This window comes from Microcebus murinus, chromosome 2 (genome assembly GCF_040939455.1).
Source record: "Microcebus murinus isolate Inina chromosome 2, M.murinus_Inina_mat1.0, whole genome shotgun sequence".
Classification (NCBI taxonomy): domain Eukaryota; kingdom Metazoa; phylum Chordata; class Mammalia; order Primates; family Cheirogaleidae; genus Microcebus; species Microcebus murinus.
The window spans coordinates 68,749,179-68,764,986 of record NC_134105.1 but is presented as its reverse complement, the minus strand read 5'-3'; the positions used below and the strand labels follow the sequence as shown (position 1 = coordinate 68,764,986).

Genomic DNA, 15,808 nt, shown 5'->3' with positions numbered 1-15,808 from the left:
AATGTATATTTATTTTCTTTTGTTAGGAAATTAGTCCAGTTCCTCACTGTGTCAGAGAAATACTAATCCCAAGAAATTAAAGATTATCTGTAACTAGCACTCTCAGTGATTCATCATCCTGGTTTATGATACCCTAATCACTTTCACTCTTCTCCACTCACAATATTCTGTATATATCTTGTATCATCTATCAATGTGATACATATATACAATGGAAAATTGATTCAATCATAAACGAAACCTTATCATTTGCAACAACACTGATGGAACTGGAAGATATTATGTTAAGTGAAATAAGCCAAGCATAGGACAAATGTAACATGTTATCACTCACATGTGGGAGCCAAAAATTTTAAAAATTGAAATCATGGACATAGAGAACAGATTGACTATTACCAGAGGTTGGGAAAGGTAGGATGATCGGGGGAATAAAGTGGGAGTGGCTAGGGTACACAAATACAGTTGGATAGAATGAATAAGGTAAATAAGATCTAGTATTTGGTAGCACAACAAGGTGAGTATAGTTAAAAATAATTTATCATATCTTTTAAAAACCAAAAAAGAATTGGAATATTCCCAACACAAAGAAATAATGAATTCTTGAGGTGACAGATATCTCAATTACCCTGGTTTGATCATTTTACAATGTATACCTGTATCAAAAATCACATGTACCCCATAATATATAGAATTATTATGTGCCCATAATAATTAAAAATAAAAATTAAACAAATAACTCAATAATATTAATACATGTTCCTCTTAGGTAGACGTGGGGTTATCAAACAAAAAAGTAGCATGGGGTGATACAGTTCTAAAATACGAGAAGATTGCAGCATTATTTTCATCACATCTCAGAACAAGCTTCACACTTCATAACAAATAGAGAAAATAAGGGTTTACATTTTTAAAGACTTGTTTTAGGCCATAATCTATTCTCATTTTTTTTAAGGGAGAAGAAGGACCAATTGGACCCTTTGGAGAACTGGGGCCAAGAGTAAGTATGATATAAATAATTTTCCACATATGCTTCTCTTGAAATCAGCTGTTCTGTAAAAAAAATTTTTTTTTGAGACAGTCTCTCTGTTGACTGGGCTAGAGTGCCGTGGAGTCAGCCTAGCTCACAGCAACCTCAAACTCCTGAGCTCAAGCGATCCTCCTGTTTCAGCCTCCCGAGTAGCTGGGACTACAGGCATGTGCCACCATGCCCGGCTAATTTATATATATAAATTTATATATATAAATATATATATATATTTTTTTTTTTTAATTTCCCAGCTAATTTCTTTCTATTTTTTTAGTAGAGACAGGGTCTCGCTCTTGCTCAGGCTGGTCTGGAACTCCTGAACTCAAACGATCTGCCCGTCACAGCCTCCCAGAGTGTTAGGATTACAGACGTGAGCCACAATGCCCGGCCTGTAAATATTTTTAATAGCATAAAATTCTAAATTACAGCAAAAGACAAAAATTAAAACAAACTATAGCTGTAAAACCTCCAAAGATAAAATAGGCCAATAACTAGAATTCTCAGGGATATTTTGAATGATATTACTCCTATTAACATATTTACTTGTTTTGTTCAGTGGTCTTTTAGTCCTAGTAATTTGTGCAAATTATTTATAAATTTCTCAAAATATAATAGGGAGCTAAATACTTTAGCCATTTTATTCATATTCTGGAAATTTCTGTTTTCTAAGTGTGTTAGTAAAATTATAAAAAGCTAATAATATGAATTTTATGCCAATTTCATCAGATAATACCATGTGGTTATATATGAATTATTTGCTTTCAGGTTCTGAAATGAATTCTTAAAGCATTTTTGGTATTATGACCAAAGTTTATATTATCATGAAATAATTAAAGTATATGTGTTACATTTACTTTAAGAGGGCTTAGATTCACATGAAACATATCTCATTCTCTTTTCTTGAGAACATAATACATAAAGTGCTGATTCTTAAAACATTTTCAAATTTAAAGTGATAATAATTATTTCTTTTGCATCTTTACCCCACTAGCACATATATTGTGACTATCCCATTGAAAGAAAAAGAATTTTTATTTTATGTTTTTCAAGGAGAGTTATATAACAGAAAAAGTGTTATTTGAGCCCAGTGAAATCAATTTTATTTAAAATCAACTTATTGCCCCTGGAAAATAGGAGAACCGTACTCACCTATTGTCTACTCAGCTTTTATATTTATTATTTGTTTATTATTATTCTTTCTACAGTTGGTTGAATCAGTTTGGGGCCTGGATTTGCTACAAATGTATCATATAAATCATCTCTTATCCTAAAACAACTGTAAAAGATATTGCCCCCATTTTTTAGATGTATAAATAAGGTTTCAATATTACATGTTTAAGCATAGCATTCTCAAAATCAATCTAATATGATAGAATTTAAATAGGAACAAAAATTATAACTCTATTAGTAATGCTCTGAATTACTTGATTTCAAAGAAATTATAAATGTGCTGATGCCAGATTCAAATGAGATTCTTTCCATAATGTAGATATGATGTATAGCTATTTTTTAAAATACTGTAGTGTCTGAATTCTATGCTGTTAAACATGAAATGAATATTCTCACAAAGGCTCTTTCCAACCAATGTAAATAAAAATAGATTACTGAAATTATTTTGTAAATATCATAGACAGATCCAATAATTTTGACTCTTAATTAGATTTCTTATCCTATCTCACCAAATTAATTAGAGAAAAAATGATGTGTAACAAAAATAGGATGATTTTCAATTCTCTGCTCTGTTTCATGCTTGGTAGAAAACCATTAGATAATTTCCACAAGGCAGAAGCAAAAGTTAGAATTTTTTGGCTAGAAGTCCTAAATATAATTTTAAGTTGCTAAAGCTTTTGTATATGGTCAAAGCAGAATGAGATCCAGAGGATTGTTTTGTTTCACTGTATTTTAAGAAGGAAAAGTATGAGAGTATTTAACAGACAACAATAGTAAAATCCAAATATATAATGCCTGGTAGATACTATTAATTAGTGTTCTATGTAGCAGTCTTTCCCCACCTCTTTTTTCCTCATAGATTTTAGTTTGTCACCCATATTGGTTGAGGCATAGGGATCTCCCTAGTCAAATATCTTATAATAAGATAGCAGTTGACTGATATTAATACAGTATAGGTTAATACAGCCAATATCCAGGGTATTGACTTTCTCTCCTCCAGTGATCTTATCCACTCCCCAACCACCATCATCTTTCTTTGTAATATATTTTCTCTTATAATTCAATCTAACAGCCCCAATAGGAATTTCAATCCATTAATCCTGTCACTTTTCCATTCTTCCTTATCTCCCTCTAGACTCCATATTCCTCCTAATCCTGTTTAAGACATTATAATTATCCCTTTGATTACATTCTGAATTCTCTCTTCATATCCATTTATTCTTTTACTTTTCTAAATTATTTCTAACTTTTTCTCTCTTCAAACTCCATTGACTTTTTTCTCATCCTCTTTCTGAACCTTTACCTTGCTTCCTACTTCCCTGAGAAGATTGAAGTAGTCAAAAGAGAACTTTCACAATTTTCTGTCATTGCATCTACCCTCCTCCTTTTATGCCCAGTTACTACTCTGCCTTCTCTCCTGTTATTGTGGATAAATAGGCCATCTTTTTAGTTAAAGTCTAAACTTCCACTTGTTTACTACATGCCTTGTTCTCTTGTGTACTCAAGAACATTGGTCCTGAAGGTCTCTCCTCTGTCTCCTGTATATTAATTCTTTTCTCTCTATTGGATCATCCTATCAGCATATAAACATGGTATTATTTCTTCCATCTTAAAAACAAAAACAAAACTTGTATTGACCCCACTTTTCCTTCCAGGTATTACCTTTTTTCATTCCTTGGCTTTTTCAGTAAAACTCCTCAAACGTGTTTTCTATACATGCTCTTTCCCATTTTTCTCTTCTCTCTATGTGTTTAAATCACTTTTGTCCCTAGCACTCTAACACAAATGATCTTGCAAAGGTCATCAGTGGGCTCTGTGTTGCTGAATCAAGTGGTAATTTCTCAGTCCTCATAATCCTCATATTATCCAGCACTCATGCACTCAGAATTTGACAATATCACCCTCCTTGGAAACAATTTCTCCACTTGCATGACTTTCCTCCTAACTCTCTAGTATCAAATTTCATATTTTCCTCATGTCTTCAAATTTTCAATGTTGAAATGCCCCAAGACTTGGTCTGTGACCTTCTTATCATTTCTGTCTACCCTCACTGCCTAGATGAGCTCTCTGGTCTTATGGCTTTAAATACCACCAAAATGCTATTGATTTCAAAAAGTATAACTTCAGATCAGAACCTTCTATCTGCTGAACTCTGGATTTGTTATAACTACCACAGTATCTCTCCACTTAGATGCCTAACAAGCATATGAAACTAAAATGTCCAAAACTTAGCTTCTAACTTACTCTCTAAATCTGTTCTGTTTAGCCTTCCTCATTTAATCTGTTCAATTACTCAGACTAAAAATCTTGAAATCATTCTTGACTCTTCTATTTCTCCTGTATCTCACAAATAACCTACCAGCTGTTCCTGAAGGCTCTACCTTCAAACTTTGTCCAGAATCTTACCACTTTTCAGAGCCTCCTCTACTACCACCCTGATCTACACCACCATAATATATTATTTGGATTACTCAGACTGTTATTCGGACCCCCTGCTTCTGTACTTACATCAAAGTGATTCTGTTAAAACGTAGAGCTTAACAGTTTTCTTGTCAAAGCTTGTCTAAGCCTTCCTGTCTCAGAATGAAAGCCAGAGCCCTTACTGTAACTCCCAATTGATCTGACTTCCCAGCCCTCTTTCCTTACTTTGACCTCATCTCCTTACTACTCTTCTCTTCTCTTAATTCTTCTCCAGCTCATAGTTCCTCCAACACACCACGTGCATCCCAGGAGTAGTGCCTTTGCACCTGCTCTTTCTCTGTACCTGGAATACTATCCCTTCAGATAGCCACATAATCTGTCCCTTTCTTTATCTGTCTACTCAGATGCCACCTTTTCAGTGAGGTCTTCTTCCCTGGAAATCTTATGAAAACTTTCAACAAAATTCTCACAGCAGTTTATATCTCTCTTCCCTGCTTAATTTGTTGTCCTTCATATTAGCACTACCTAACATGCTATGTATTTTACTTATTTTTAAAAGTCTTGTTATCCCCACTAAAATACAAGCTCTATGAGGGCAGGTATGTTTAGTGTACTCCTCGATCCTCAGCACCTAGAACTCTGCATGGCACATAGTAGATAGTCAAATAGTTGTAGAATGAATGGCTAATGAATATGATAAAAAACATTTATCAAATAATTTCTTATTAATCAATAATTAATATCAATATTAATTAATTTCTTATTAATCAAATAATTTCATTTTATACGAATACTCTAAATTTCATAAACCTTAGGAAACTTTCAAAAATGAGCATGACTAAACATATCTTTTTTTTCTTTTATTCTCTTCTCTTCTAGGGAAAACCAGGTCAAAAGGGATATGCAGGTGAACCAGGACCAGAAGGCTTAAAGGTAAAGCAACTGACTTTATTATCAGTTTTAAAGTATAATCGTTAAAAAGATAAAATTCTGACTTTTATACAATTGAGAATCTATATATTTATATCTGCCTATATACAGATTAAGTATCCCTTATGTGAAATGCATGGAACCAGAAGTGTTTCTGATTTTAGATTTTTTGGACTTGAGAATACTTGCATTATTTATAATAGTACTTACCAACTGAGGATCTCAAATTCAAATATCTGAAATCCAAAATGCTCCAATGAGCATTGCTTTTGAATGTCATGTTAGTGCTCAAAAAGTTTTTAGCTTCTGGATTTTCAGATTTGGGATGCTCAACCTGTATATCTATGACTGTGTCTATAACTAAATATTTGTATATTGAATTGAATAAAGAAATGTTAGGATAAGATTTTTAGGTTAGATACAGGGCAGTAAACTATAATTTCAATAGTTATCTATTCTATTGGGCAGAAATCTACAAGTTAATATAACTTTACTAAGTCTGGGGCTCTTAATCACAAGTAAACATCGAGTCTAGCTACGTGTGTTCCCTAGGTAATCATTGGGTAGATTTCATCACTTTATGACACTGAAAAGATGTATCACCCACTTTTTGCTTTATTTCCAAGGTTTGACTGATTTTTTTATAACACCAATAAATATAAAGTAATCCCATGGTTTAATGTATATAGACAGCATTAAGGCCTGAAACAAACTAGCTTATAAGAATTGATAATTTTTGCAAATTTAAAATTTAACTAAGAATTGAAAAAAGTCACAGCACTATTGCTAATTTTCCTAAAGCTGGAGTTCTTTATAGCAAACATTATTTTTATGATACTGGAATCTAAGGAAAAGCTAAACACTTTTCAAGATAAATAAAGAAATATGAGCTAAAGTATTTTTTAATATAGCAGCATGTCTATGGTTGAAATTATCCTTGAGGAATATGTATACCTGATTCTTTCTCAAATCATATACAAAAGCTCTTCAAAAATAGAAGAATTTTATAAACAGACAGCTTAATCAATTTTGCTTTACTGGGATTAATCCCTGTATTGCCATATAGCTCTAGGCAATCCACCTGTGAGCTACCATCCAGTAAAACTGGCAAGAAACTGAATCTCAGTCATTATTTATATCCTGCCTTCTCTCTAGAATCACACCAGAATCTAGGTGGCTTCCATGTTACTCAGTAAATAGAGGAAGTTCTCTAATGTTTATTCCTCCCTAGCTGCCACTGAGATTTGTGTTTCAGTGTATCATAACAATCAGACCTGGTACTCTCTGGGAGAGTTGGTTAAGGATCACCACCTTTCATAGAACCCTAGGATCTTTTTTCTCTTCCTAGTCCTGGGGAAATATACTCTCTGTCACTGTCCTCAGAGACAAGTCACCTCTTACCTTCAGGCTCTCTGAAAATTAAAGCAAGAAAGCAAATAATCTCCAAACAACTTTGCTTTCTGACTATTAACACAAACCTCCCATAAGACTAAGTAGCACAAAGGGTTCATCTTCCTTCTTGGAATTTGAGAGGGGCAACTTATGGGTAAGGAAGGAAAAATAACAGAAAATAAATAATCTGTATATTATCCTGCCATAAATTTTCTATGAAAGCTGTGTAAGGAGCTGTCAAAAACTAGGCATTACAATGTACTACAATGGATTACTCTTCACTATTTATCTGAATACCAAAATTGAGATGAAAATTTGTGTAGACTTTGAAAGTTTTACTTGTGATGATTATTTGGCTTCAGTGCTTAAAATCAGTACTATCAAAATATAATATTAACCACAGATGTGAGCCACATTAAAAAGTAAAAATAAAAAACAAACAAAAAAGAAGCAAAACGAAACAGGTAAAATTAATTTAATAATATTTAACCCAAGATATCAAAATATGTAACATGTAATCAATATTAAAATTATTACTGAGGTATTTTATATTCTTCTTTTGTACAAAGTCTTTGAAATTTGATGTGTATTTTATACTTACATCACCTTTAAATTCAGACTAGCCCATTTTAAATGAAAGCATCATTAGTGGCTATAGTATCATTCAGTGTCTTAAAATCTTACTACTCCACACTGCAATAAATTATTAATTTGTAGATAGTAATTGATGGTTTAACTCCCTATTTCTCTAAGCAAAATGTACATTCCTGTTAGAGTCAGTCCATGTGGTACTCTAAACTCAATCTTTTATCTGTCATTAATCTATACCTTTGCTCATGCAACCCCCACCACTAACAATGGCCCCGTCTCATCACTGGTGTATCACCTTTTCCTCAGGGCCCAGCTCAAATACAGTTTCATAATGCATTATTTGAAATTAATAATGTTTGGATTGTTTGAAAAGTAGCATGGTGCATAGACTGTATTTTACTTAACACTCCCAGCAGGCTGTGGGACAGCAGATCATAATACTCAGGTACATTGATATTTCTGTGGTGAAATGTAAGGATGTTCAGATTAATTGTAATAAATCAAGGCTATACATGAACTCAGATCAAATTAAGTGTTGCTGCCAAATAAATTCAGGTTAGGTCAAGTATGCCACCAAATGAGTTGTGAAAAACTTTGGATTTTCAGAGCTTTATGTACTGCAACATTATGGTTCTGGGGTTATGAACATGTGTTGCTTCTTCAGTGATGCCAGTCTGGCTAACCCGGCTGGTAGGGTGGCTGCTCATAGAGCTCCTGTAGTACTTAATCTGTGGTATTCTTTCTGTTCTACCTGAGCAAACAGAACATCCCTGTGGGCAAGGGTTTCATTTTTATTCTTCTTAATATCTTTCACAGTGCCTACCACTCTCTGTGTTTTACAGAGTACACCTCAATAAATATTTTATTTTTAAAAAACTTATCTATACAAGTATCTTAAAAGTGGTTAAAAGTCACAAATAGGAGAATGTAATTTAAGAATATAGGTTATTACTATTTGAATGAAAATAGAGAAAAAACCACATTCCATAGAAATACTATAATAGAATTTTGAATAACTTAGTTACATTAGAAAGGGAAACAGAAGATCTGCCATAAATAATCTTATTTGAAAAATAATCATTTTACAACTGTATATTCTTTATTGACAGGGAGAAGTAGGAGATCAAGGAAATATTGGAAAGATTGGTGAAACAGTAAGTTTTTTTATGCTCTTTTTTTTCAGTCATCTGTAAGCATTTTTAGGAATCATCTTAACCATGATCTATTAGCCATAATCATGTGACTCAGAATCAGAATAATTCTTTTCTAGTACAAATTTAAACTCACTTGTAATATTTCTGCAAACAAAACCTATACAAAAGAGAAATGAGGGAAAGTACACAATGATGTTTTCATCCAATCTAAATTATATTTATGATCTTAGGAACATTCTTGTTTCTCATATTTGGTTTTCTCAATTTTAGTTCTGATTACTTCAATCTAAATTTGACCTTAAAATTTTTCGTTATTAAAAAGCTTACTAAATCATAAAATAATTTAAGAGCTCAGAGATAATTTTTCTTCGGATTTGAAATGTTGGAGTGAACCAAGAGATAATGAACTGGAAAGTAGAATTCCTTTTCTCAAATAAAGTTTGAGTTGTTTGAATTTACATTATTGTGGAAGTACAAGGCTTCCTGTTATATTTAAATCAAGTCTGTTAGAAGTAATTTGATTTTCTACAAAGCCAGCTAATGTAGTCTTTAACAAGTGAACTCACATAACATTTATAAAGCAGAAAATTAAATTAGCACAAGGAAAGTGAATTTATTTACAGTGTGCTAATTGTCACAAAACAGGTGATATCATTTGATAACTTTAATGAACAAATTCAATTCCCAGCCTATTTTATGACTTAAGCAAAAATAAAATTTCCTACAAAATTGTTTTGTAAGTATAAATTATATTAAACAATTATAACTCCTAGTCTTATGATAAAACAATAAAACATTTCTGATACTCTTATTTTTATCATTAATTATTAATAAAATAAGGAGGGATTTGTTTAATCTTAAAAGATTTTTACCACAGTTAATCCTGAAAGTGAGCTTTTTGTTCCTGTTTTTGCTGTAAAAGGAAGTTTCAATGTGATATTTATAAAAATTAGATCATTAAAAGCTTCTTATCAAATATAATTGTAACATTTCCCTAAAGTCACTCAGATTAAATTCTGCCATTTCTGAGTGACAGATTGCTTATGAAATATATATAAACTATAAACGAAGGCTAGTATCCAAAGTAAAAATACCATTGAAGAACATCTTTTCTTAAAATAACATCTTATATATTAAACTTTTAAATGTTATTTACTTAATAGTTTTGGACTAGTCACACACAGGATAAGAACCCATTGCCAGTGCTATCCAAAAAGGAAATGGACTGTCTTGGCAAGTAGTAGATTTTTGTTCCTGGAAAGAAAAATAATAGTGATTGAACATTTGCTATGTGCCAGGCATAATATTAATGTTTTATATTATGATATTTTTGAAGATGCATTTTGTTATTCCAGTTTTTAAAATTAGGAAACTGGAGTTCAGTAAGTAACTATTAATAGTTCAAAGTTACATAGCTAATAAATTGCTGAATTGAGATTTAAACCCAGAACTCTAAACTCAAAATCCAAATCTCTGCATTATACCATGCTGAGATGTTTTAATGTTAGTTCAACAGCTGTTTGGCATAAATGTTGTTAGAGATGCTTTAAGCATCAGATAAGTTGCCATGCAAAAGGACTTTTTCAACTTTGAGATTCTTGCTCGTTAAGAATAGGAGATAAAGACTTCCTTAAAAAACTACTGACTATATTGAGTTAATTTAACAATATAAAATGTCTAAAGAATATTTTTGGCTGTCAGTAATTCCCAGCTTCTATTTTTGTCTTGTTAATTTCCAAGTTTTGAAAATATAGTTCATCTACTCTAGAGTTCTGTTGCCCAGAAAACTCTAAAGAGATATAGGAAGAATAGGGTCATACTTTATCACATCAATCTTGCAAAATAGTTTTTATTTTGCCCAATTTTCTTATACAGTAATTCAATTGGCTTTAACTGTACCTTCTCTAGTTTTCTTTCTTTCTTTTTCTTTCTTTCTTTCTTTCTTTCTTTCTTTCTTTTCTTTTCTTTTCTTTTTTTTTCTTTTCTTTTCTTTTCTTTCTGATTTATACCACTTAGAACCCAATTTATGATAGAGCATGCCAAGCACAGTAGTCGCATCTACATTTCATGTCTACTTCTTGCAATACTTGCTGTGTACAAAGAATTAATTTTTATAAATGTGCTCTAAATGAGTCTGTACTTTCAAAAGATGCCCTGCCTTCTTCCTTATTCTAGCATTTCAGTTTTTATGAATAAACCTAGAATTATTTCATCATAATTACTAGTCCTCTCTGTCTTAAACTGTGTAGGCTGAAAGTATTTGAAGAGCTGTAAAAGAAAGAATATGCTTTTTCAATATTGGTCAAGAGACTAGTATTAGGATTAGTAGATAGACATCATAAGGGAATAGATTTTGGTTTAATGTAAGCAAGGGTATTTTAACAGAATTTCTAACACTCAAATAGGCTCTTCCATAGAGTGATTCAACACCTCATTATTGGAAGGTCTGAGGACTATCTTCAATCACTTATTCAGCAGATATTTATTGATTGCAGCAGGCACCTTCATACGGTCTCTGCCTTCATGAAACTTACAGCCTATCAGAGATTTGACAGGCATTAACTATTGACATAAAGAAACATATAACTCTGATATATTGTATAAAGGAAAAGTTTAAGGGACTATGACAAGGGTGCCAAATCTCTTATCAGGAGATGGGAAAAGGCTATTTTAAGGACAGACATATGAATTGTAACCATAAAGAATGGTATGAGTTAGCCAGGGAAGGTAGGGAGAAAGAACATTCCTGAAATATGCACTGTACATATTTCCCACTTTTGCCACTTCCCTTGCTTTAGATAAATTACTTAATTTCTCTAAAGATTTGTTTCTTCATCAATAAAAGGATGAAAATAACTACCTCATAAAGTTTCTTATGAGGATTAGACATGATAATACACATAAAGCACTTAGCACAGTGCCAGTCACATAGTAAACACTTGATAAATGTTAGCCGTTGCACTGGTGGTTATTGTTATATGTGACAGTCTTAAGTGGGGAAACATTTAGCTATTTTGAGGAACTAAAAGAAAACCGGTGTGGATATACCTTGGTGAACAAAGGGAAAAGTCACATGAGGTGATACTCGTGAAGGAGGCAGAAGCTCATCATTCCGAGCTATGTTTAATTACTTTGAAATTGATCCTAAGATTGATGAAAAACTGTTGAAGATACTCTAAGTATGCCAGTATCATGATTTAATTTATGTTTTAAGATCACTCTGGTTGCAAGGATTGGGAATTCAGACATGGTTGTAAGGAGCAGAAGTAGAAGAGGGTAAGCATTCAGGATTCTATTATAGTAGTCGAAATGAGACAGAAAGATGACTTGGACCAGACTGGCAGCAGTGAAGATAAAGAGAAGTGGATGTATTTGAGATTTATGTGAGGTGATAGATTGGATGTAGGCTGCAAAAAAGAAAGAAGTCTAATAAGTCCCCAGCATACAATATGCCTTTGATAACTAAACTATTTATGATTTATCAGAAATATTCTGGAAGCATAGGAATGATGTCTAAGGATAATTCCAATTCTAAGAGACCATGTCTTGTTTCTAAGAATTTTAGAATTTAGCATTTTCTGACCTTCCTTTTACCTGCCAATTTGGCTTCTTTTCTCTGGCCTTTTCGTAGTTTTCTTTACATCTTTCTGAAGTTAGATCAAACTGAACTAGATTAAGTATTTTAGAGGTGATACGTTCACAGCTTTCTCCATGAGTAGCATAATGATTTCTACTATGTTTTCTTTATTATTGACAATACTCAAATCCAGGCAGGCCTTTTCCCATAACAGGAAAACTGGGGATGTCTTTGGAAGATAATTAACAGGGGACTCCCAAGACTCTTTCCTGGTTGGTTATTTTACGTATAAAATGTAGATTTATTTTTTCATAAATTGCCCTTAATTACATTAAATTTCAGTTGCCACATTTCTGTCCACTTGAAGAGATTCATATGATCGTTCTATAGTCTGGCCACATTGATTTATTTCTTAAAATATAACCCAACTGATTTGATTGGTTTACCTCAGTCATTTCTTAACATCAATTTAGCAAGATTTCATGAGCAATTTACTGTGTCCTTTCTTTTATTCTGTCTTCCCTCTGGTGTGCTAATGTATAATAAATGGAAGAGGAAAGGCCATGGATAATCCTCAAAATTTCTACTTCTCTACTCCTCATTGCAAAACCTTTAGCATCATAGATCTTTTGACAGTTCATTCCAAGCTGGATTATAACCAGTTCATTCAAAACCAAGTAGAGGTGGAGTCAGAGGAGGAAATTAGAGGAAATAAATCTATGTATTGATAACCTATTAATCTCACTTAATCTTGAGGCAACCTTTATAAAATCGGTCTTCTTATTGCTGTTCTATAAATGAGGAAACTGAAATTTATTGAAGTTATGTGATGTGTTCAAATTCATACAGCTAATAAGCAGCCAATCTGGATTTCAAATCCAAAATTTCTATCAACAATTCTAAGGCCTCTTCTCTGCATCAAGTAATCATCAATTTTTTCTGTCTTTAAATGGAAACACGAAGTGCATCCTTGGGAATTAATGGTTAGAAAAATTTGAATTAATGGTTAGGAAATTTGAAAATGGGTAAAATGAAATTTTAACTTATAATATTCTAGGCCAAGCTGGTAATTTAATTTTAAAATATTGTCAAATGTTATTAATCTCTGAGAAGTATGAAAATATAATTTAATGTATTTAAAATAGAAACCAGAAAGATTTTGAAGGAGCTGGGAAAAAATATTTTAGAAGTGCTCAGCACAAAACCTCATTTGATACAGTAGTGCAGGAGTCCTCAGATTTTTTAAACAGGGAGCCAGTTCACTGTCCCTCAGAACGTTGGAGGGCCGGACTATAGTTTAAAAAAACAATGAACAAATTTCTATGCACCCTGCACATATTTTATTTTGAAGTAAAAATCAAATGGGCAAAAACACCCACATGTGGCCTGCGGGCTGTAGTTTGAGGACACCTGCAGTATTGTGTTGTTTTGCTGCTATTGGAAGCATTACTATGAAATTAGCTTGACATAAGTTTATTTTATTTTGTTTTAAGAGTTTCGTTTTTCCTTTTTTGATAGGAGAATGATAGCTTTAGAGGGACCTACCTAAATCATACGAAGTCAAATTTCCTTAAGGGACAGACTCAGAAGTCGGTGGTACCATTTAGCCAAATCAGAAGAACTAAAGTAAAACTCTACCAACTGCCCTGAGTAGAGCCTCTGTAGTTTCAGTGCCTTTATCTTAAAGAACATCATCTACCACCTCCTGTTCTTAAGCTATTCATAACTATAGCACAGCTGCAAAGCTGTTGTATACCTCTTATATGGTAGAGAGTGGTAATTTTTCTCAGGGGATAGAAAGTATATGAAATATATATCCATGATATATTCCATCATCAGAAGGATGTTTACCTGAATATGGTAAAAATGTCTACCATTTAATGAAAACCTATGATATGCCAGTTACTTTGCATATATTATATCATTTAATCATCATAGAGACTCTGGGAAATATTTATTATTCCTATTTTATATAAAAGTAAACTTCAGTTTCAGAGAAGTTAAAAAACTTGTCCTAAGTCAGCTAGTATAGTAGCAGAGCTGGAACTAAAAAGGAGATATCTCTAACTTGCCAGTATCATCCTGCTTCCTCTTAACAATTAGCTTAAGATTTCCAGTAGTCTTTGTAATTAATACGTACTATTCTGTTATTACTGCATGAAGTTAGAGGTTATGGGGCCACAAGCACCACATTATAGTTTGAGAAGCAATTATGAAAAACCACAAGCATATTAAAATTATGTCTTTGGATCATGTATTTGGCATTTATCATCTTTGGAATGCATAAATGCCATCATTTATTTGATTAAAAAGTCATAGAGTCATAGTGAATTAATTTCACTATAGTATTATATCTTTGAAGGTATAGAAAATTAGAAAAGAATGTAAATAAATGGCAACGAAAGGTAAAATAAAAAAGGATGTGAACTTATCATTGGATATCAACAGAAAAGATAATGACATTATAATTCCAGGTAAATTAAAGGGAAATGAATTCAAAAAGCACAATCTACTCAACCCACTATTCTCTGAAAACTAGGTGCAAGTAACTTCAAGGTGAATTATTATTAGGTTATTAAGTATGAAATGTCTGACTTCCTTAAGCACTAAGTTTGATAGTTAATATCTGTGACATTTCTCTTTGACATTTCTTGTTTTATTTTTATTGTAAAGGTACATCTTCATTCTTTAAAATGTATATTTTGACTTGTGATTATCTTTCAGATTTTTTAGAACAATTTTTACAAAACCATAGATAAGTCAGAATTTAGCATTATTTTCAAATATGAGTTCCATCATAAAACCAACACAATACAAACAGGTCAAAATATCAACAAAGTCTTTGAAAGGATGTGACTAATGAATACATAATATGCTGATGGTTTAAAAAGTTCTATTCTGGTCATTTTAATCTTGAAAATGAGCCACATGGATTACGTGAGACCAAGGTGGATAATGATAAATGAAAAACTGTAGTGGAAGCAAATTCATGCTAACCTAAGCGTAAATTAACAAAAACGTTTGACATTACTAATCCAACAATATTAGACAATTTAAAAGAAGCTGGATAGATGGTACTACATAAATTAAACAAACATCAAAAGAAAAATCATCTCGAAGCTTGCCTTTCTTTGCTGTCATGACATAAAGGGGAAACATTTCTACACCATATTGTTACGTGTGGTAAAAAATAGATTGTTTTTGACAGTCACAAGCATTCAGCACAATGACTAGATAAAGTATTGGAACAAAGTCCAAAACTAAATATTCATCAAAAAAAGCTAATTGTGTCTGTTTGGTGGTCCAGCACTGGTATTATCCAAGACAGCCTCATAAAACCTAGTCAATTGATTATAGCGGATGTCTACTGCAACCAAAATTGGACAAAATGATAAGGATGCTTTCGATTAGATTAAAAAACTGAAATTGGCCAATAGAAACAGGCAAATCCTATTGCAAGACCACATGTTGCAAAAAACATCACTGCTCAAACTACAAAAGCTGGACTTGGAAACTCTCTGTCATTTACCGTATTCACCAGACCTT

General features: G+C 32.4%; 1 protein-coding gene across 1 annotated transcript in view; it reads left to right on the top strand.

The window, feature by feature from the left end:
• The window catches only part of COL24A1 (collagen type XXIV alpha 1 chain), a 279,723-nt gene that overhangs the window by 107,771 nt on the left and 156,144 nt on the right, over positions 1–15,808 (top strand). The window contains exons 21-23 of the mRNA XM_076010342.1: positions 953–997; positions 5,498–5,551; positions 8,641–8,685. Of these exons, the coding sequence (XP_075866457.1) occupies positions 953–997; positions 5,498–5,551; positions 8,641–8,685 (144 nt within the window). The remainder of the gene's footprint in view (positions 1–952; positions 998–5,497; positions 5,552–8,640; positions 8,686–15,808) is intronic.